The sequence below is a fragment of the Antrostomus carolinensis genome, unplaced genomic scaffold, assembly GCF_000700745.2.
Source record: "Antrostomus carolinensis isolate BGI_N321 unplaced genomic scaffold, ASM70074v2 scaffold23083, whole genome shotgun sequence".
Taxonomy (NCBI): domain Eukaryota; kingdom Metazoa; phylum Chordata; class Aves; order Caprimulgiformes; family Caprimulgidae; genus Antrostomus; species Antrostomus carolinensis.
The window spans coordinates 1,427-15,729 of NW_010304770.1; the positions used below are offsets into that span (position 1 = coordinate 1,427).

General features: G+C 36.8%; 1 protein-coding gene across 1 annotated transcript in view; it reads left to right on the top strand.

Annotated features, from left to right (window-relative positions):
• The first annotated feature begins 801 nt into the window (after positions 1-801).
• Positions 802-14,303, top strand: part of THSD4 (thrombospondin type 1 domain containing 4) — a 39,597-nt gene continuing 26,095 nt past the window's right edge. The window contains exons 1-4 of the mRNA XM_010164581.1: positions 802-934; positions 7,800-7,975; positions 11,773-11,869; positions 12,767-13,009. Coding sequence (XP_010162883.1) covers positions 802-934; positions 7,800-7,975; positions 11,773-11,869; positions 12,767-13,009 — 649 coding nt within the window. The remainder of the gene's footprint in view (positions 935-7,799; positions 7,976-11,772; positions 11,870-12,766; positions 13,010-14,303) is intronic.

Consider the following 14,303-nt stretch of genomic DNA (forward strand, 5'->3'; position numbering starts at 1 on the left):
GTTAATATTTCAAATGAGAAAGAAAACTGCATAAGGCTTTCCTTGGAAATAATAGAATACTTGAATTATCGTTTCCTTGTAATAGTATTGCAGGTCTGGTATTTTTATCTCCATTTTTATATACTCTGTACTATGAAAAAATGTAAGCACATGCTTGAATGCTGTTATTAGCAATAACACTATACGTCATATGTAATTGGCAATTTTATAACTACTGCTCAGTTCATGGATAACATGCAACAGTATATTTGGGAAATAAGCATGTACCCAAGCTATTCAAAGCTGTAAGGAAAGATGTCTGTTGGATTTCTAGAAAGTAGATTTTTAAGTTCATAGTAGGTGAAAAAATGATTAAGATTTGTAAGGCTAGGAGTCTATATTACACTTGTTTGGGTAACAGTACAGAGACAGAACCAAAATTTCAATTGCTTCTCAGATCCATATATGAATAAGTATCTTAAATTCGGATACTTGTGCGTAAGGTTCTGGTTCCTAGGCTTTGAAAAAGGACTGGAAATGGCACAGGATCCAGTTTACTCTTGATTTCAGTTAGGATTTAAAAAACACATGAAAAGTCATAATATGCTTTTGTATTATGTTTGCTTTCAGTTCTCCCTGGACTGCAGAATAGTGGAGGTGAACACAGGGGGTTTTTTTGTCCTAAAGTTTGTAAGAGAAAGTATTCTTCTGCATTAGGGCTATGTAAGGTCATATAGTACTTCCCAGTGGAGAGTCCCACTCTCTGGTCTGGGTCCTTTCTGACACTGTTAAACTGACCAGTATTGGCTTTGAACTTCCAAAATGGTTGAAAGTGCAGCAACCCTTTGTCTACGCTATGCAGTTAGAAGATACCCTATTTTTGTCATGGAAGATCTGTACCCTTACTTTGTCTTGGTTACCAGTGAAGAAACCAAATACAGTGCAAGAGATGAAGGTGTCCCACCTGCAGAAATACTGTCTTCAGATGGAGTGTATGCAGTCTGATACTAATTTAGGTCCCAGTCAGTGAACTGATGAACATTTTCTAATATCCTCAGTTGGCTCTAGAATAAGGGTTTTCTAGGATCAGACTGTTAAAGAGCATTTGATTCTGGCTGATTACAAGATTCTTAGCACTACTAGTATTTCTTGAATTAAGCTGAGAGTCCTATGGGAGCTTTGCCATGACCTCAATAGGAGTTTGAATTCAAAAGGTCAGAGGCAAATAATACATAATTCACTTCACAAGAAGTGTGCCAAGTTTCTCATAAATATTTGGTAAGTTGTGTTCTAATAAGGAGTTATTTCAGATAATCTTTTTGAACTAATGCATATTTCATTATTTTAAAACTGTAGATTATTGAGTCTAGGCATTTGACTTTTTTTCTCTTTATGCATCAGAGGTACTTTAGCCTAGTAGCTGCATACTGTGACTTACAGTATGTCTAGATTGTGGTCAATAGGCTCTTTATTGACTTGAAATGTGTTGTGTATTCCATACTGCAAGGCTAGCAGGCTTGAAGGTAAGCTATGTTTTGTAAAACTGAATGGGTTTTTGTTTTGGTTTGGTTTTTGGTTGGTTGGAGGTTTTGGGGGGTTTTTTTATTTTTTTTAAAGTATCTGAAGTTGTCTTTGGGTACTTTTGGAGAGAGTTTTATGATCTGTACCCATCCAGTAGTAGCCAGGAGTTTTAGGAGTTAGACTTGTATGGCAGCTGGTCAACAGGCTGTAAGTGTGTGCTGTTCAGAGTTAATGGCCAGCTTGATGCTGGACTTTTCCAACAAACCCCCCACTTCCAAGGCTCTCGTACTGTTCCATTCCCCACTGCCAAGTTATGCATGGTTTTTTACTGTGAAACAGGAGATTTCGCCAGAGGATATCTTTATGGGTTAGTGGTACAAGATGCACCATTCTGCACTGATTTTTATAATGTAGTGTTTGAGTATTTTAGAGTTGTCTCTGAAAGCTCCATATAACGTATTATCATACAGGAAAAATAAAGAGTAGAAGTTGTGTGTTTCTTTCACTTCTTTCATTGTAGTGCTTATTCAGAAGTAGTTGTATTATTTACTGCAGCTGTTTCTGGGCACCTTCTTTAAAGATGCTGGGAAGATGTTGTTCCTAAAGAAAACTAGCTTAGCCAAAATATTCTTAGATTTTAATTTGACTTAAATGGCAATGGATTTTTTTATTTTTTTTTAAAGGCTTAGTAAACTAGAATACCAAAAATATGCTTCAAATGTGATGTGACAAGTAAAAATTGTGCTGAGGTGTAAAAATAAGATAGTTGCTACACTTTGCCTATAAAACACTTCGGTTTAATTGGCAGCCGCAAATCAAATGCGGCTTGAGAGCCCCATCCATCTCACCCCCTTGCCTTTTCTAGGTGCCTCTGTTGAGGAAATTAGTTGAATAAATTTTTACCATGTTTTATCAGTCCAGGTTCCCTGGATTAAATTACCAGCGAGGCATTTGCAATTAACTTCAACAGCGGAAGCCTTCACTTTTGTTTCCCACTGACCACAGTTGCAAGCATGCAGTCCTCTTCCCTCAATGACAGAACTACTCTCTGCTTCTCTCTGTTTGGGTCGGGACCAAATGAGAGACACTTAGTAATTTTAATATCAAGGAAATAACTTTGATTCTGTCTGTCTAAAGACTTTACGTGGTTTGTAAAGCAATTAAGTAGGACTTAGGACACTGTTCCTCAGACAAAAAGGCCTTAGGGCAGAAGATAAATATACTGTATTACTCTGGATATTAGTGCTGTTGCCAGATTTGAGAGGTTTCATTTTTTTATTGGTACTTTGTCTATGCGATTTTGGGTGAATATCTACTGCAGATAGTGAGGTACTAGGCCCCATACATAAAATTTCAGATACAAAGTGGTTAGAAAAATAGGAGTCATTGAGTAAAAAGTTTACAAAATATATAAAACTACTTGTATGGATGGGGATGTTTCCAGTTTTCTGAAGCACAGATGGGGCTTTGTGCTGGAAACAGTGCATGTATATTCTTTCAGGATCATACAAAGCTTTTAGCATCTATGTTATTAATTTGCAATGTCAGGCCAGACATATTTTATAAAATATAATGTGTGTTTAACATTGGGTGGACTAAAACTGAATGTGTACATAAATTACCTATCAAAACCTGCATTGAGGAACTTGGGGATAAATAAATTGAAAACTTTTATTTTACCTTGCACAGCGTTGCTAATTGTTGTAGAAGTTGCTCAGATAGCTGTCCTTCACATAGTTCTATGAAATTGTTGATTTCTTTACCCATCCACCAAATTCAAATCCAAACTAATGAAGTTCCAAAATTTCACCATAAGTTTTCCCTGTAGCTACTCTGCTGCCCAGAGTTGTTTCCCTTGGAAACTGTCTATCATATTCACAGTAGATGATGCTAAACACTCATTGATAAAATTCAGGTTTTTTTCTTTGCATGTGTAAAAATGTTTATATTAGTATTTAATGCTAAGCTATTGATTTTACTTTCCATTAATTATTATCTTTATTGCAAGTACTTGAATTTTTTTCTGGTTTTTTTTTCTGTCAATATTCAGAAGTATTTAAGTAAGCTGAATGTTAAAACAGAGACTCTGTTTTTCTTTTCATATTTTGGCGTATCTTTAAATGATGCTATCTGATGGTATGTGACAATTAAACATGTTTAATGTTGGCAATGCCTGACACAGTAACATGAATACACTATAAATTACATACCTACGGAGGAGCAGATTAATCAGGCAGTTACCTTATGTCTGATAATATGCATATTAGCTGCTGCCATGGGCATCAGAACACATTTTTGAAAACTGTCTTCATGAGATATGCAGTGGTATCAACTTTTTCCAAGTTCCTCTCCATCTACTTGAGCAGCGCTACACACTTAATCTAAGGTTTTGAAAGATTTGAGCAGAAGAACAAATGGTTTCACTGGAATTGTATCCATGCTGATTTTTTTTTTTTTTTTTTTTTTTAAGATGGGTTGTTTTGGGGTTTTTTTTGGTGGTAATACTGTAAATGAGATGCTGTAGTTCTAATAAGCCTATTTGAAAAGGTTGAGTGAAACTTTTAAAAACTGAAACACCAAAACTTACCTTAGCTGTTAAATTAGCTAGAGCTGAAGGGAAAGGAGAAAGAGGAATGACTGATTTATGCCAGGACAACTGGGTTAGTAAATGGTAAGGAGCAGTGCATTTTTTCCTGTGTAACATTCTTAATTTACTGTTACATACTTAAAAGTTTTATAGAAAGTTTTGATACAGGACGGATAATGTTTTTCATAATAATAATAATAGTAGGGTCTTTTTACTTGATGTATAGCTTTGACATACTGTAAGTATATTGTCAGGTTTGCTTTTTTTTTTTTTTTTAATTCACCTGACAGTATGAAGAAGTCACTAACATTTGGGAGCTGGAGCATGTTGTGAGCTAAACTTGGCAAGATTTAAAAACACAATGAAAGGGAACTGTAGTAATGGAATTGTCTTTAAAGTAGTGGAGAAATTGAATTTTTTATTTTCCAATTGTAATGATGTAGTTTAAATTAGGATGACAAAAGCTACTCTTATAAACCGTCAAACATTACTGTAAATACTGACCTTGAAAGTGGATGCAAGTTTACTGTTTACAGAACTTCAGCCTGTTGTACCACTGCATCAACTACCTTTGATTTAAATTATCTTTTGCTATTTTTTTCCAAGTTGTAGAGGAGACTGTATAGAAACAGGAAGATGGGAGCTGCAAAACATCTTTAAAAGGAGAGCTGTAAGCTGAATTGTAGAAAATTAATTAATACTCTTCAGATACCTGAAATACAATCTTAATGTATAGCCTGTCAAGATTTTACCATAGAATTGTAGCCCAAGCAGAAGTGTTGATCAGAGTTTGTATCCTGAAATATTCCATATATCTAGTGCAGAACTGTACTGAAAGACACTGTAGATAACACAGTTTTAGTTGAGAAGCTGATCCCAGGATGGATAATAGAAGAAATCACTGCAGACTGTATGGTATGACTAATTCCTCATGAGGAATTAACAGTAAAGCTTTTCATAATCTTTCATGATTTGGCTAAAAATTTTAGCACTATAAAAATTCTTCAGGGGGCAGAGGTGAGGTGGTGGCTGCAGAGTGATCAAAACATGAGGCACATTTTCCCTTTTTATGGGGAGGCCTCTTTCAGACCTGTTGTATGATGGTTTTGAAATGAAAGTGTAATGAACTCTCAGTTTCTCAGCCAGCCATCTTTCTACAGATTACTTACCAATTTAATCTTACTCTCTCTCTTTTTTTCTGAGCTCTTGTTAGTTCGTTGTATTTGTTTAGCAGCAATATAAGAAAAGATAGTCAGATCATAAGGTAAAGGAAATGTTGCATATTAAAAGACAATGTAAAACCAGTTTCCAGTATATATTGCAGAAGTGTTTACTCCACAGTTATTTGAATTGAAATGTAATAAGTGTGAACAGCATGTAAACAGTGTGAATGGATTTCATATTTAACCTGTATGCAGTAGTATGTGAACTGTAATTTTTTCTCCCAGCCCTATATTAGTAAGGGTGATGCCATTTTCAGGGCTGATATTGTATAAAGTGTTTTTCAAGTAACATTCACGCTAGAGAAACTGTTTTGTTAATGTGTCAGAAAATGAGACCTAGGAAGCAAGTGGATGTATGACAGCTCTTGGGAAAATAAACATGTAGCATTAAGTAAAATAAAATTTCAAAATGTGTGAATACAGGGTCTGATCCAGAGCCATTGACGTAATCTGAATTTTTTACTTCAGTTGCAAGCCAAATGTACCAAGTTCTTGATTATACCCGCTATTTTAGTGCTCTTTTGGGAAGGATACAGACTAACTTTGCTTTCCTTCAGAAGTCCAAAAAGGTGGGAAGTTCTCCACCTGTCTCAGGCCTTCTGAGTTTATGTGGGTGCAGTTCTGTCTACCCACTCAAAGCCACCGAGTACTTTGCACAGAGAGAAGTCAAAGTCTGAAACTTCACCCATCAAGGCTCTTAACAGGGACAGGTGGTCCAGGGGCAGTTCTTTGTATTTCCTTCTTCCTCACAGGTTCAGAACTGGTGGTAGCCAACTGCTTTAATCCTTAACCTTCCTACATCTTAACATTTTGTCCAGAATGTTGAAAAAAATTATTTTTTTTACAGTGTAGAAAGAAGGAAATGCAATAATATAAAGTCTTTTAAATTAATTTATCTACGTTTATACCCTTTCTGTTCAGTTACTACCTTATTTTCCTTTTAATGAAAAACAGATTAAATCATATTAAAAAAACTTTCTTGCACAAACTGGGATACAAGTAATAAAAACTAAACCAATTTGTATTTTAAATTTACAGATTGCACACATGTTATATAATTTGTTACCCCACTTTGAAAAAGTAGGTTGCTGAGTCCTTAACCTCTCTAGAGGTATGACTGTTATAGTGTTAGTGCAGGGATGGTTAGTAAAGCCCATACAACTGCAATTCAGATCTATTATTAGTAGATAATATATTAGTATTCCATACCTCTATTTCTGCGTGTATTATAAGGCAAACTAATGCAAGATGGCTTGAAAACACAAGCATAACTGAAAATTCTAGTTGGTTGATGCTTGGAGACTGATAAAGTCACCCACTTTGCTGTACCGTTGCTTTTTCATTTACAAATAACAATGGTAAGGACTTACATAAGCACATGATGGTATCTAAGCACTATTTACAAAATTTAGCAAAAAAGCACAATTAAGTCATCTTCTATAAACAATTTCATCAATATTAAGTAAATTAAAAATAGTTGGTTAGTCAGCAGCAACCACTCCCATAGGGGAAAAAGACTTCGCATCTTGCAATTTAACAAGGCTAGGACACTGTCAGTGTCACTGTCCCTTCATCCACTATGTTCCAGTCTGAGTTCTTCTATGCTGGATTATCTTTAAGCATGGGTATCAGCTCAGTCTTCTAGTAGGGTTACAGGACTTGCTCTGTGGATCAAAGTAGTGATCTGTCCAGTTCCCTGTATTTTGTAGTGACCAACAGTAAGGTGTTTCATAAGATATTGTAAGAATATGCAGCTAGAAAATGCAAAATCTGCTCAAGTTACAGGTCTTAGCCTCATATACAGAGAATATTGGGAAGTTCAAACCTTCCATATCAGAATGTTCCTTTGCAGTGATTTACATCTAATAAATAAATAAATCTACAAGTCCAGTCCCTTCTTGAATCTTATTGAAATGTTCCCTTCAGGAGCTTCTTGTTGGGTTGAAGCTGATAAGCCTATAGACACACATTTTTGAATTTACAAAGCTTTCTTTTCATTATTTTCCTTTTTTTTTGTTTGTTTTGAATTGAAATAATTGATCTTTACTCCATATGTCTGTCTGCATCTTTACCTGTAACTATGTAATTTTCTCGATACAGAAGGTTTTCTTTCAACAAGGGATTATTCGGAGAAAGAAGTGGAGGAAAACCGCTTCTTTGGCAACCATGTGTGTTCAGTGTATGCTGCTGGCTGGCTGAGAGTTGCATGACAACCTGTGAGAAACTGTTGAAAAAGATTTCCAAGCTATCTTTGATTTTTCTTTCTTTTCTTGCACCTTAAACATACCAAGTGTTTGGACAAAGTTTTCTAAGCTTGGGGTTTTTTGCACAACTGCTAACATAACTGTGTTCTTTTCAGCAGCTTTGGCCCCTGGTGTCAGAGAACACCTAACAGTGTAATGCACCTTTGGGGATTTGGTTGGGCACCAGTATATGAAGGTGATTTCCTCTGATCAAAGTCCTTGTGTTTCTGTCCCCATCCTCTACAGCGTTGCGGAGTCGATCAGGGCGGTCCATCATCAATGGAAACTGGGCAATTGATCGACCTGGGAGATATGAAGGTGGTGGGACAATGTTCACTTATAAACGCCCAAATGAAATCTCCAGCACTGCAGGAGAGTCATTTTTAGCTGATGGTCCAACAAATGAAGTCCTTGATGTCTATGTAAGTTTCTTGTATTTAGATTAAGCTTCCTGATTGAAAAAAGTTGTTCAGTTTATTGTTAACATACAACACTAAAATTGCATTCAGTGCAAATACTTTGTTGCTGTTTTGTTCCTTTAATTTTGAAACGTTATTTTTTATATTTTACTATTGCTTGCTGTTGCTCCCATCTTCCTCCAGATCATAGGAAATAAAATTAATGATAAAGCCGTTTTCTCTTAGATGTCACGGATCCAGTAAAACTAATTTTACTTGTTTAATAAAATAGAGATAAAGCTTAAAAATATCTGGGGTTTTTTTGTAAACTGGATTTTCTCTGGATACTTTCCTACTCAAGCAAACTTGGCACAGTTTAGTGTTACAGTGAACTGAAGCAAATACCTAAATCAGACAAGGCCTCTCACAAAGTTATACTATCTCGGTTTTCTTTAAAAGAAACGTAAGTCCAAAAAACCATAGAATGTGGGATTTGAAGCAGGGCAGGTTTAATACGATGCTGTGCTAGGAGACCATGGATAATAGCCATTTGAGACAGGAAGAGAGAAGACAAATGGTGACTAAGAAGGAAGAATCATATTGAAAAAGCTGTTTACTTCAGATGGGCCAGATTTTTACTGTGTCTTATTCCAACTTACTCAAAGATAAATGGTGCGTTCTGAGATTATATACTTTCACATGGTAAAATCCATTCATTGAAAAAAAACTAGATTAACTGGTGATACAGTTGTTTCATCTAGCTACAGCTTTTTTGCTTTTAAGTGCAATAACGGGGTGGAAAAGTGAGTGTGCTGGGTTGTTTCATAGAAAAATTAATAGCAACTACCCTGATTACTATGCTGGGAAAAGTTAGATGTTGGCAAGATTTTTCTCCATCTGCTATATGGTATCTTAATAAAGCAATATAATAATTACGCAAACATTGCTTCTTTTTGTATAGTTTCTGATTGATTGCAATGTAAGACTGGAAAAAGCCTGGGAGATTAAACAGTTGAGCCCATAGATTCTGCACTGCAAACTCCATGTTTTAATAATACATGTGTAGTTACAGGATGCTGTGAGTTGAGGTTTGGTCTTAACTTTTTCTTGTCAGCTGGTTGGTGCCTAATATGTAATGACTCAGAGAGAAAAGGATCAGGACATGGATTAAACAGATATTTCCAAAGTAATACCATAAAAAACCCTTAAGCTTAAATTTATCATATTTTAATGTTTTAGTTTAGGCTTAGTCTCTTCTTTTTTTGCTTTTGCAATGAATATAGGAAAGCTGGCATGATGGGCATAGCTCTATCAGTTTTGCTCTGGCTGCTAGTATGGATTGCCAAATCTAATTTGACTGGACTCTCATCTGAGATGTTTGTTGTAGATATGAGGATTACTTGTCGATAGTGAGGAATACTGCAACTCATACTATTCAGCTGACAGTGTCTTTTTCAGTATAGTGTGGGAAGATAAAAATGGATGATGCTAGATGAAAGAAAATCAATAATCAGTATGACTCAGTCTCTTTTACAGGTTTGAAATTTGTAGCTGTGCAGATACAAATGTCTTTTTTCAGACTTTGTCATGCAGTTCCTTAATCATGTAATTCTCTTTTCATCCATACTCATGATCTTTATGCTCTGCGTAGAAAAATGAAGAGATTTATGGACTGGAACTCCAAATGGTTTTCTGTTCCTTTTTCCTGAGGTCATGCTTTCTTCCACTTGAAAAAATGTAGAGGAATGTAGAAGAAAAAGCTCTCTAAGTTACAGCAGATTATAATTAGTAAGATAAAAAGAGACGCAAGTTTCGACTAAGTGTGAAGTATACACTGCTTCAAAGACTTAGGTCCACTAACTCAAATCAAAACTATTGTATACTTCCAGGTAATTTCCTGCAGGAAAGCAGTGACAATATATTCTTAGGGACTTCATCAGTTAAGCTCTTTATGACATGTGCCTGTCAGTTATTTTAAGAAATGTGATGGAAAAACCATGGGAACCATTGGAAAGCTGTTCCTGCAACCATCTTAAGTATAAGGTCCTGGTTCTGGAAAGTTGTCACGTGAAAAGGGCAGTAAAGCAATTTGGCAGGAAATAAACACCCTTGTGTTCCAGGGTACTCTTCTGCTGAAGTCAGCTTCACAGTGATCAGCTCTCTCAGGACCAATACCAGGGTGTATTTTTTGGATAACAAAGTGACATGGAAAGGATCAACCCTTACAAAAAGTATTACATGCAGTGCATTATTAGATGGTTCAGAAAAGTGAATTATCTCTGAGGGACGGAGTTTAGAGGAACAGCTGTTATATCTGGCAAAGAAAAAGTGATCTTGACACTAGGAAAAACAAAGATCTGAATCCATAGCTGGTGTTAATTGGTGTGACAAATTTAGTGAAGCCTTGAAGTGTTGGGTGTACTCTGGTGGGTGTCATAAAGCCATTGGCATAGCATGACTTTTATTTTTGGCCCATCGTTTGTCAGAACAAGAGAGCTAGTGCAGGCTCTGGTGTTTCTTTGATTTTGGTTAGTTTTTTAAAAAAGGTACTTTAAGTTAAAGTATAATTGAGGCTTCTACCAGTCCAGTCCTCACAGAGTTCTGGACTTCTAAAGCAGCAGTGTTAGTAGAACCAGTACTGAAGTAATAAAAGCTAAACTAGTGAAATTAGCAGCTGATGGCATCCCTGCGTTTCTATTGTGCATGTGCTCAGACTCTCAGCAGCAGCAACATAATATAAGCCAGTTGGGTATGGAGTGTGCTGCTGACAGTTTTAAAAAGCTTTCATAAAGTCATATCTTGCTCAGGTCTTACTATACCTAACTGCTTAAACAAGCACACAAGAAGTGACACTGACTGATTTCAGAGGCATGCTTGTGTCAGCAGCAGCGTTCTGAAACCACTCAGCTTCATTTTCCCATTTAAAGGAGAAAAGCTTATGATTCTTGCCTGTGTTTCGTAAAGAACACTTTGCCAGAGTTGTTGCGGCTGGCTGTAAAGCCGTGGGGGTCTGGACTTACAACTTCATTCAGTTGAAAATTAAGGTGGAAGGATGGTGGGTTGTACAGGTGCTCTTCAGCTGCTGTAACAACTATGTGGGCCTTTGTAATCTGTTCACTTGGTCTTTATTGAGCAGTGCTTATGGTGGCATAATGTCAGTAATTTTACCTAGTTGATTGTTGAGTCTCTGTTGAGTGGTGCAGAGGTAGGTGCACGGTGAAAGGAACAGTGTGATTTGTGAGATGGTACATGCAGAGTAACACATGCTGTCTGCATGTGCCACGTTCAGGTACCACTGATAAACTTTTTAAAAGGCAGTTGGCTAGATATGTAGATTGGGGTCTGTGGTATTTATATTTCTCTCCTTTGTTTCTTCTTTGCTTATGTTTTTTTGGGCATCTGTCAGGCTCCTTCTATCTGGTAATGTTTTGGTGCCCTTAGGACCCTCTGTTCTGCTGCTGAGGCCTGGTGTGAGCCTCTGCTGCCCACACTGGCACGGGACGAGGCTGAGGCTGGTGCAGCCCACAGCTGCACTTTGGCTGCCAGCATGTCAGTTTTACATTTTTCAAAGAAGATTTAGAGAAACAGTTTCTCTACCATTGCAAACTAGCTCAGTTTGCAAACATAGTAACCTGTATTTTCTTATTTTTTCCAGAAACAAATATCTCTTTTTTTGCATTTTTGGAGGCAGTCATTAACCATTGTTTTCTATCCTGACTAATGATAAATAATGTTACATAGTTGATCAGCTAAAGTACATGTTTAAGTATTAGTAAAATGATAAGTAGAAGAACTGAATATATGGCTGTTTTTCTTTTTAGATGATACATCAGCAGCCTAACCCAGGTATACATTATGAGTATATCATTCCAGGAGACAATGTCATTAGCCCTCAGTTGCTTGCTCACAGGAGGCCAGGTAAAACGCCACTATTTCCTAGTATTAAGTTAATGGAGAGATTCATACTATTAAATTCAGTGTAAATGCTGCCATTGATGTGAGAGGTGCCCAGAATTTCACCCTGCACGTTGAAAGAGAAGTCTGCATAAATTTGGTAACTTCAGTCAATTAATACTAGCAGGGATTATTTATACTATAGCAGGGAATCTGGTCACATATTTCTACTTTCAGTAACAATTTGGTTGTTAAAATGTTAACCTTGGCTTTGCATGAGCTGGAGTGTTGTAACATATCTAAGAAATGAAATAGAACATGATTTTTCTCTTCAGGGTTTGAGATGAATTAAAACAGCACTTTACAGTTTCTCTTTCCCCTCCTAACTGGAGAGGATCAAACCCAAAACTGCTGCCTTCCCAAAGCTAGAATCTGGACAGCTCATGCTCCTGACTCGGCTGTGGATATGTGCTGTGTGTACTGGTATGGAGTTCTGAAGGACAGTAGAAAATTTGCAAGCGAGTTTGGTCCTACTTTTAGTGTTAGAAATTTGTTAAGACAAGTCACAAAGTCTGTTTGCAGTCTGTTTGTAATAAGGAGCAGCTGTGCTGTGACATGGGGAGGCACAGAATAGAGAGTATGGTACAAAAAAAAAAGCTTTGGGAAATTTTGACACTGGGTGCATTAACTCTACAGTGTTTTTGGAGATTCTTCAGTTTTAATGGATTTGCTGGCTGAGACTTGGTTATCTTAGTTTAAAACGACAGTCTTCTCAGGACACTATTAGGTCTCTGCATACCCGATTAAAGCTGCTTTCAAGTTTAATGATGCTCCAGTTGTAATTATTAGTGGATGAAAACATAGACTGATATTTGCAAGTGAGGCTCATTATTTTACTTTTTTGTTATTGTCCATCATCAGGGGAGCCCTTGAATGGTCAGTTAGGAATGCCAGAAAGTACAAATCATGAGGATGAGGAGTTGCATAGGGAGACAGACACTCTTACTGGACAGTCAGCGGGAAGTTTTCAAAATATTCAGCCGGGAAGATTTCCTTCTCATCAGCCAGAAAACCAGGTGCCTGCTGTGCAACCACCAAGACAAAACCGAGAACACAACTGGAAACAGATTGGAAAGACTGAGTGTACTGCTACATGTGGGAAAGGTAAGTGCTTCATACACCATGCACAGAAAATAGATGACACCTGGGAGAGTTCCAGCGTGGGAGAGGAGAAGCATGGAGGGAAGAAGCAGTGTGACTCTTCAGCAGCTCTTGTATGTACAAAGCATTGCTGGACCTGGTGTTTTTTGTCATCTTACAAGCAAAAGACATGTCCGTACTATTATATATGCTTACATTTAAATCAGTAGAAAAAATCAAATAAGAAATATGAAATATAAAGTATGTAAATTAAAAGGGAATATATGGTATTTTCCTCTGAAAGGAAATATTTCAGGATTTTATGGCAAGCTGCTCTCTCTCACACCCTTGATACACAGCTGCTTTTCTCAACATTCTTTGGCATTTTTATTTTTCCATTTGGCCTCTCCAGTTTTGTCAGATACACCCTCTGTGCTTTTTGTGTCTTTGTCAACAGTTTTCTGATCTTTACGGGAAGGTTTCACAGGGATTCTGTCAGCCATATCTTTGCCTCCTTGGATGTTGCTGGAATGGCAATAATGTGACTTAAGAAGACTGAGGTTTTCATAGGGGAAAAGTGGGAAGGAAAAGGGGTGGAAAGGGACTGGTAATTAGTGAGCTTTTGGGCTGTGATGGATACACTCGTTTGAGCTTGCCAGATTAATCTTTGCCATGAGACATTCACAGTGACCACAGATTCAGTAATGCATAACACAAGCAATTATTTGGAAGAATAAGTTTTTGTGATAGTAAATGTGAAATCTTTTGTACTATATGTAACCACCCTTCACTGTATCTAAAAAATTGCAGAGCTTTGAAATAAAGATGTACCAGTGAGGGAATTCAGCTGACTGTCACCAGTTCATATATATTGAGAACATTTGTCTCCTAATTAGATTGAGAGGACACTTGATAAATTTGGTTCAAGGCCAGATGGGTGTCTGTGTTATAGCTACAGATAGAGTTTAAAAAATCCAGCAATATTGATTCCAGTCAAAACTGCTTCCCAGTATATTAAGAAAACTTTTTTCCTTGGAGAAATTACTGCGAAAGTGTTAGAGCTAAAATACATCCTATAAAAGTCAGAAGACTTTTTGAAGTCAGCCTTTTTGTGAAGAAAAGGAGGGCATGTAAACCAGAATTATTTTGGTTGGTATTTAAATACATTATGTGTCTTTAATACAAGTCATACAAAATCCTTAATTGTACTTGAGTATTGTATAGCAGCAATCAGTGAGTATCACCTGCTGAGTGTCTGGATTATCATATAAGTGGTGAATTTTAGTATCCAAATCACGTAATTTATGATGCAGTTGCA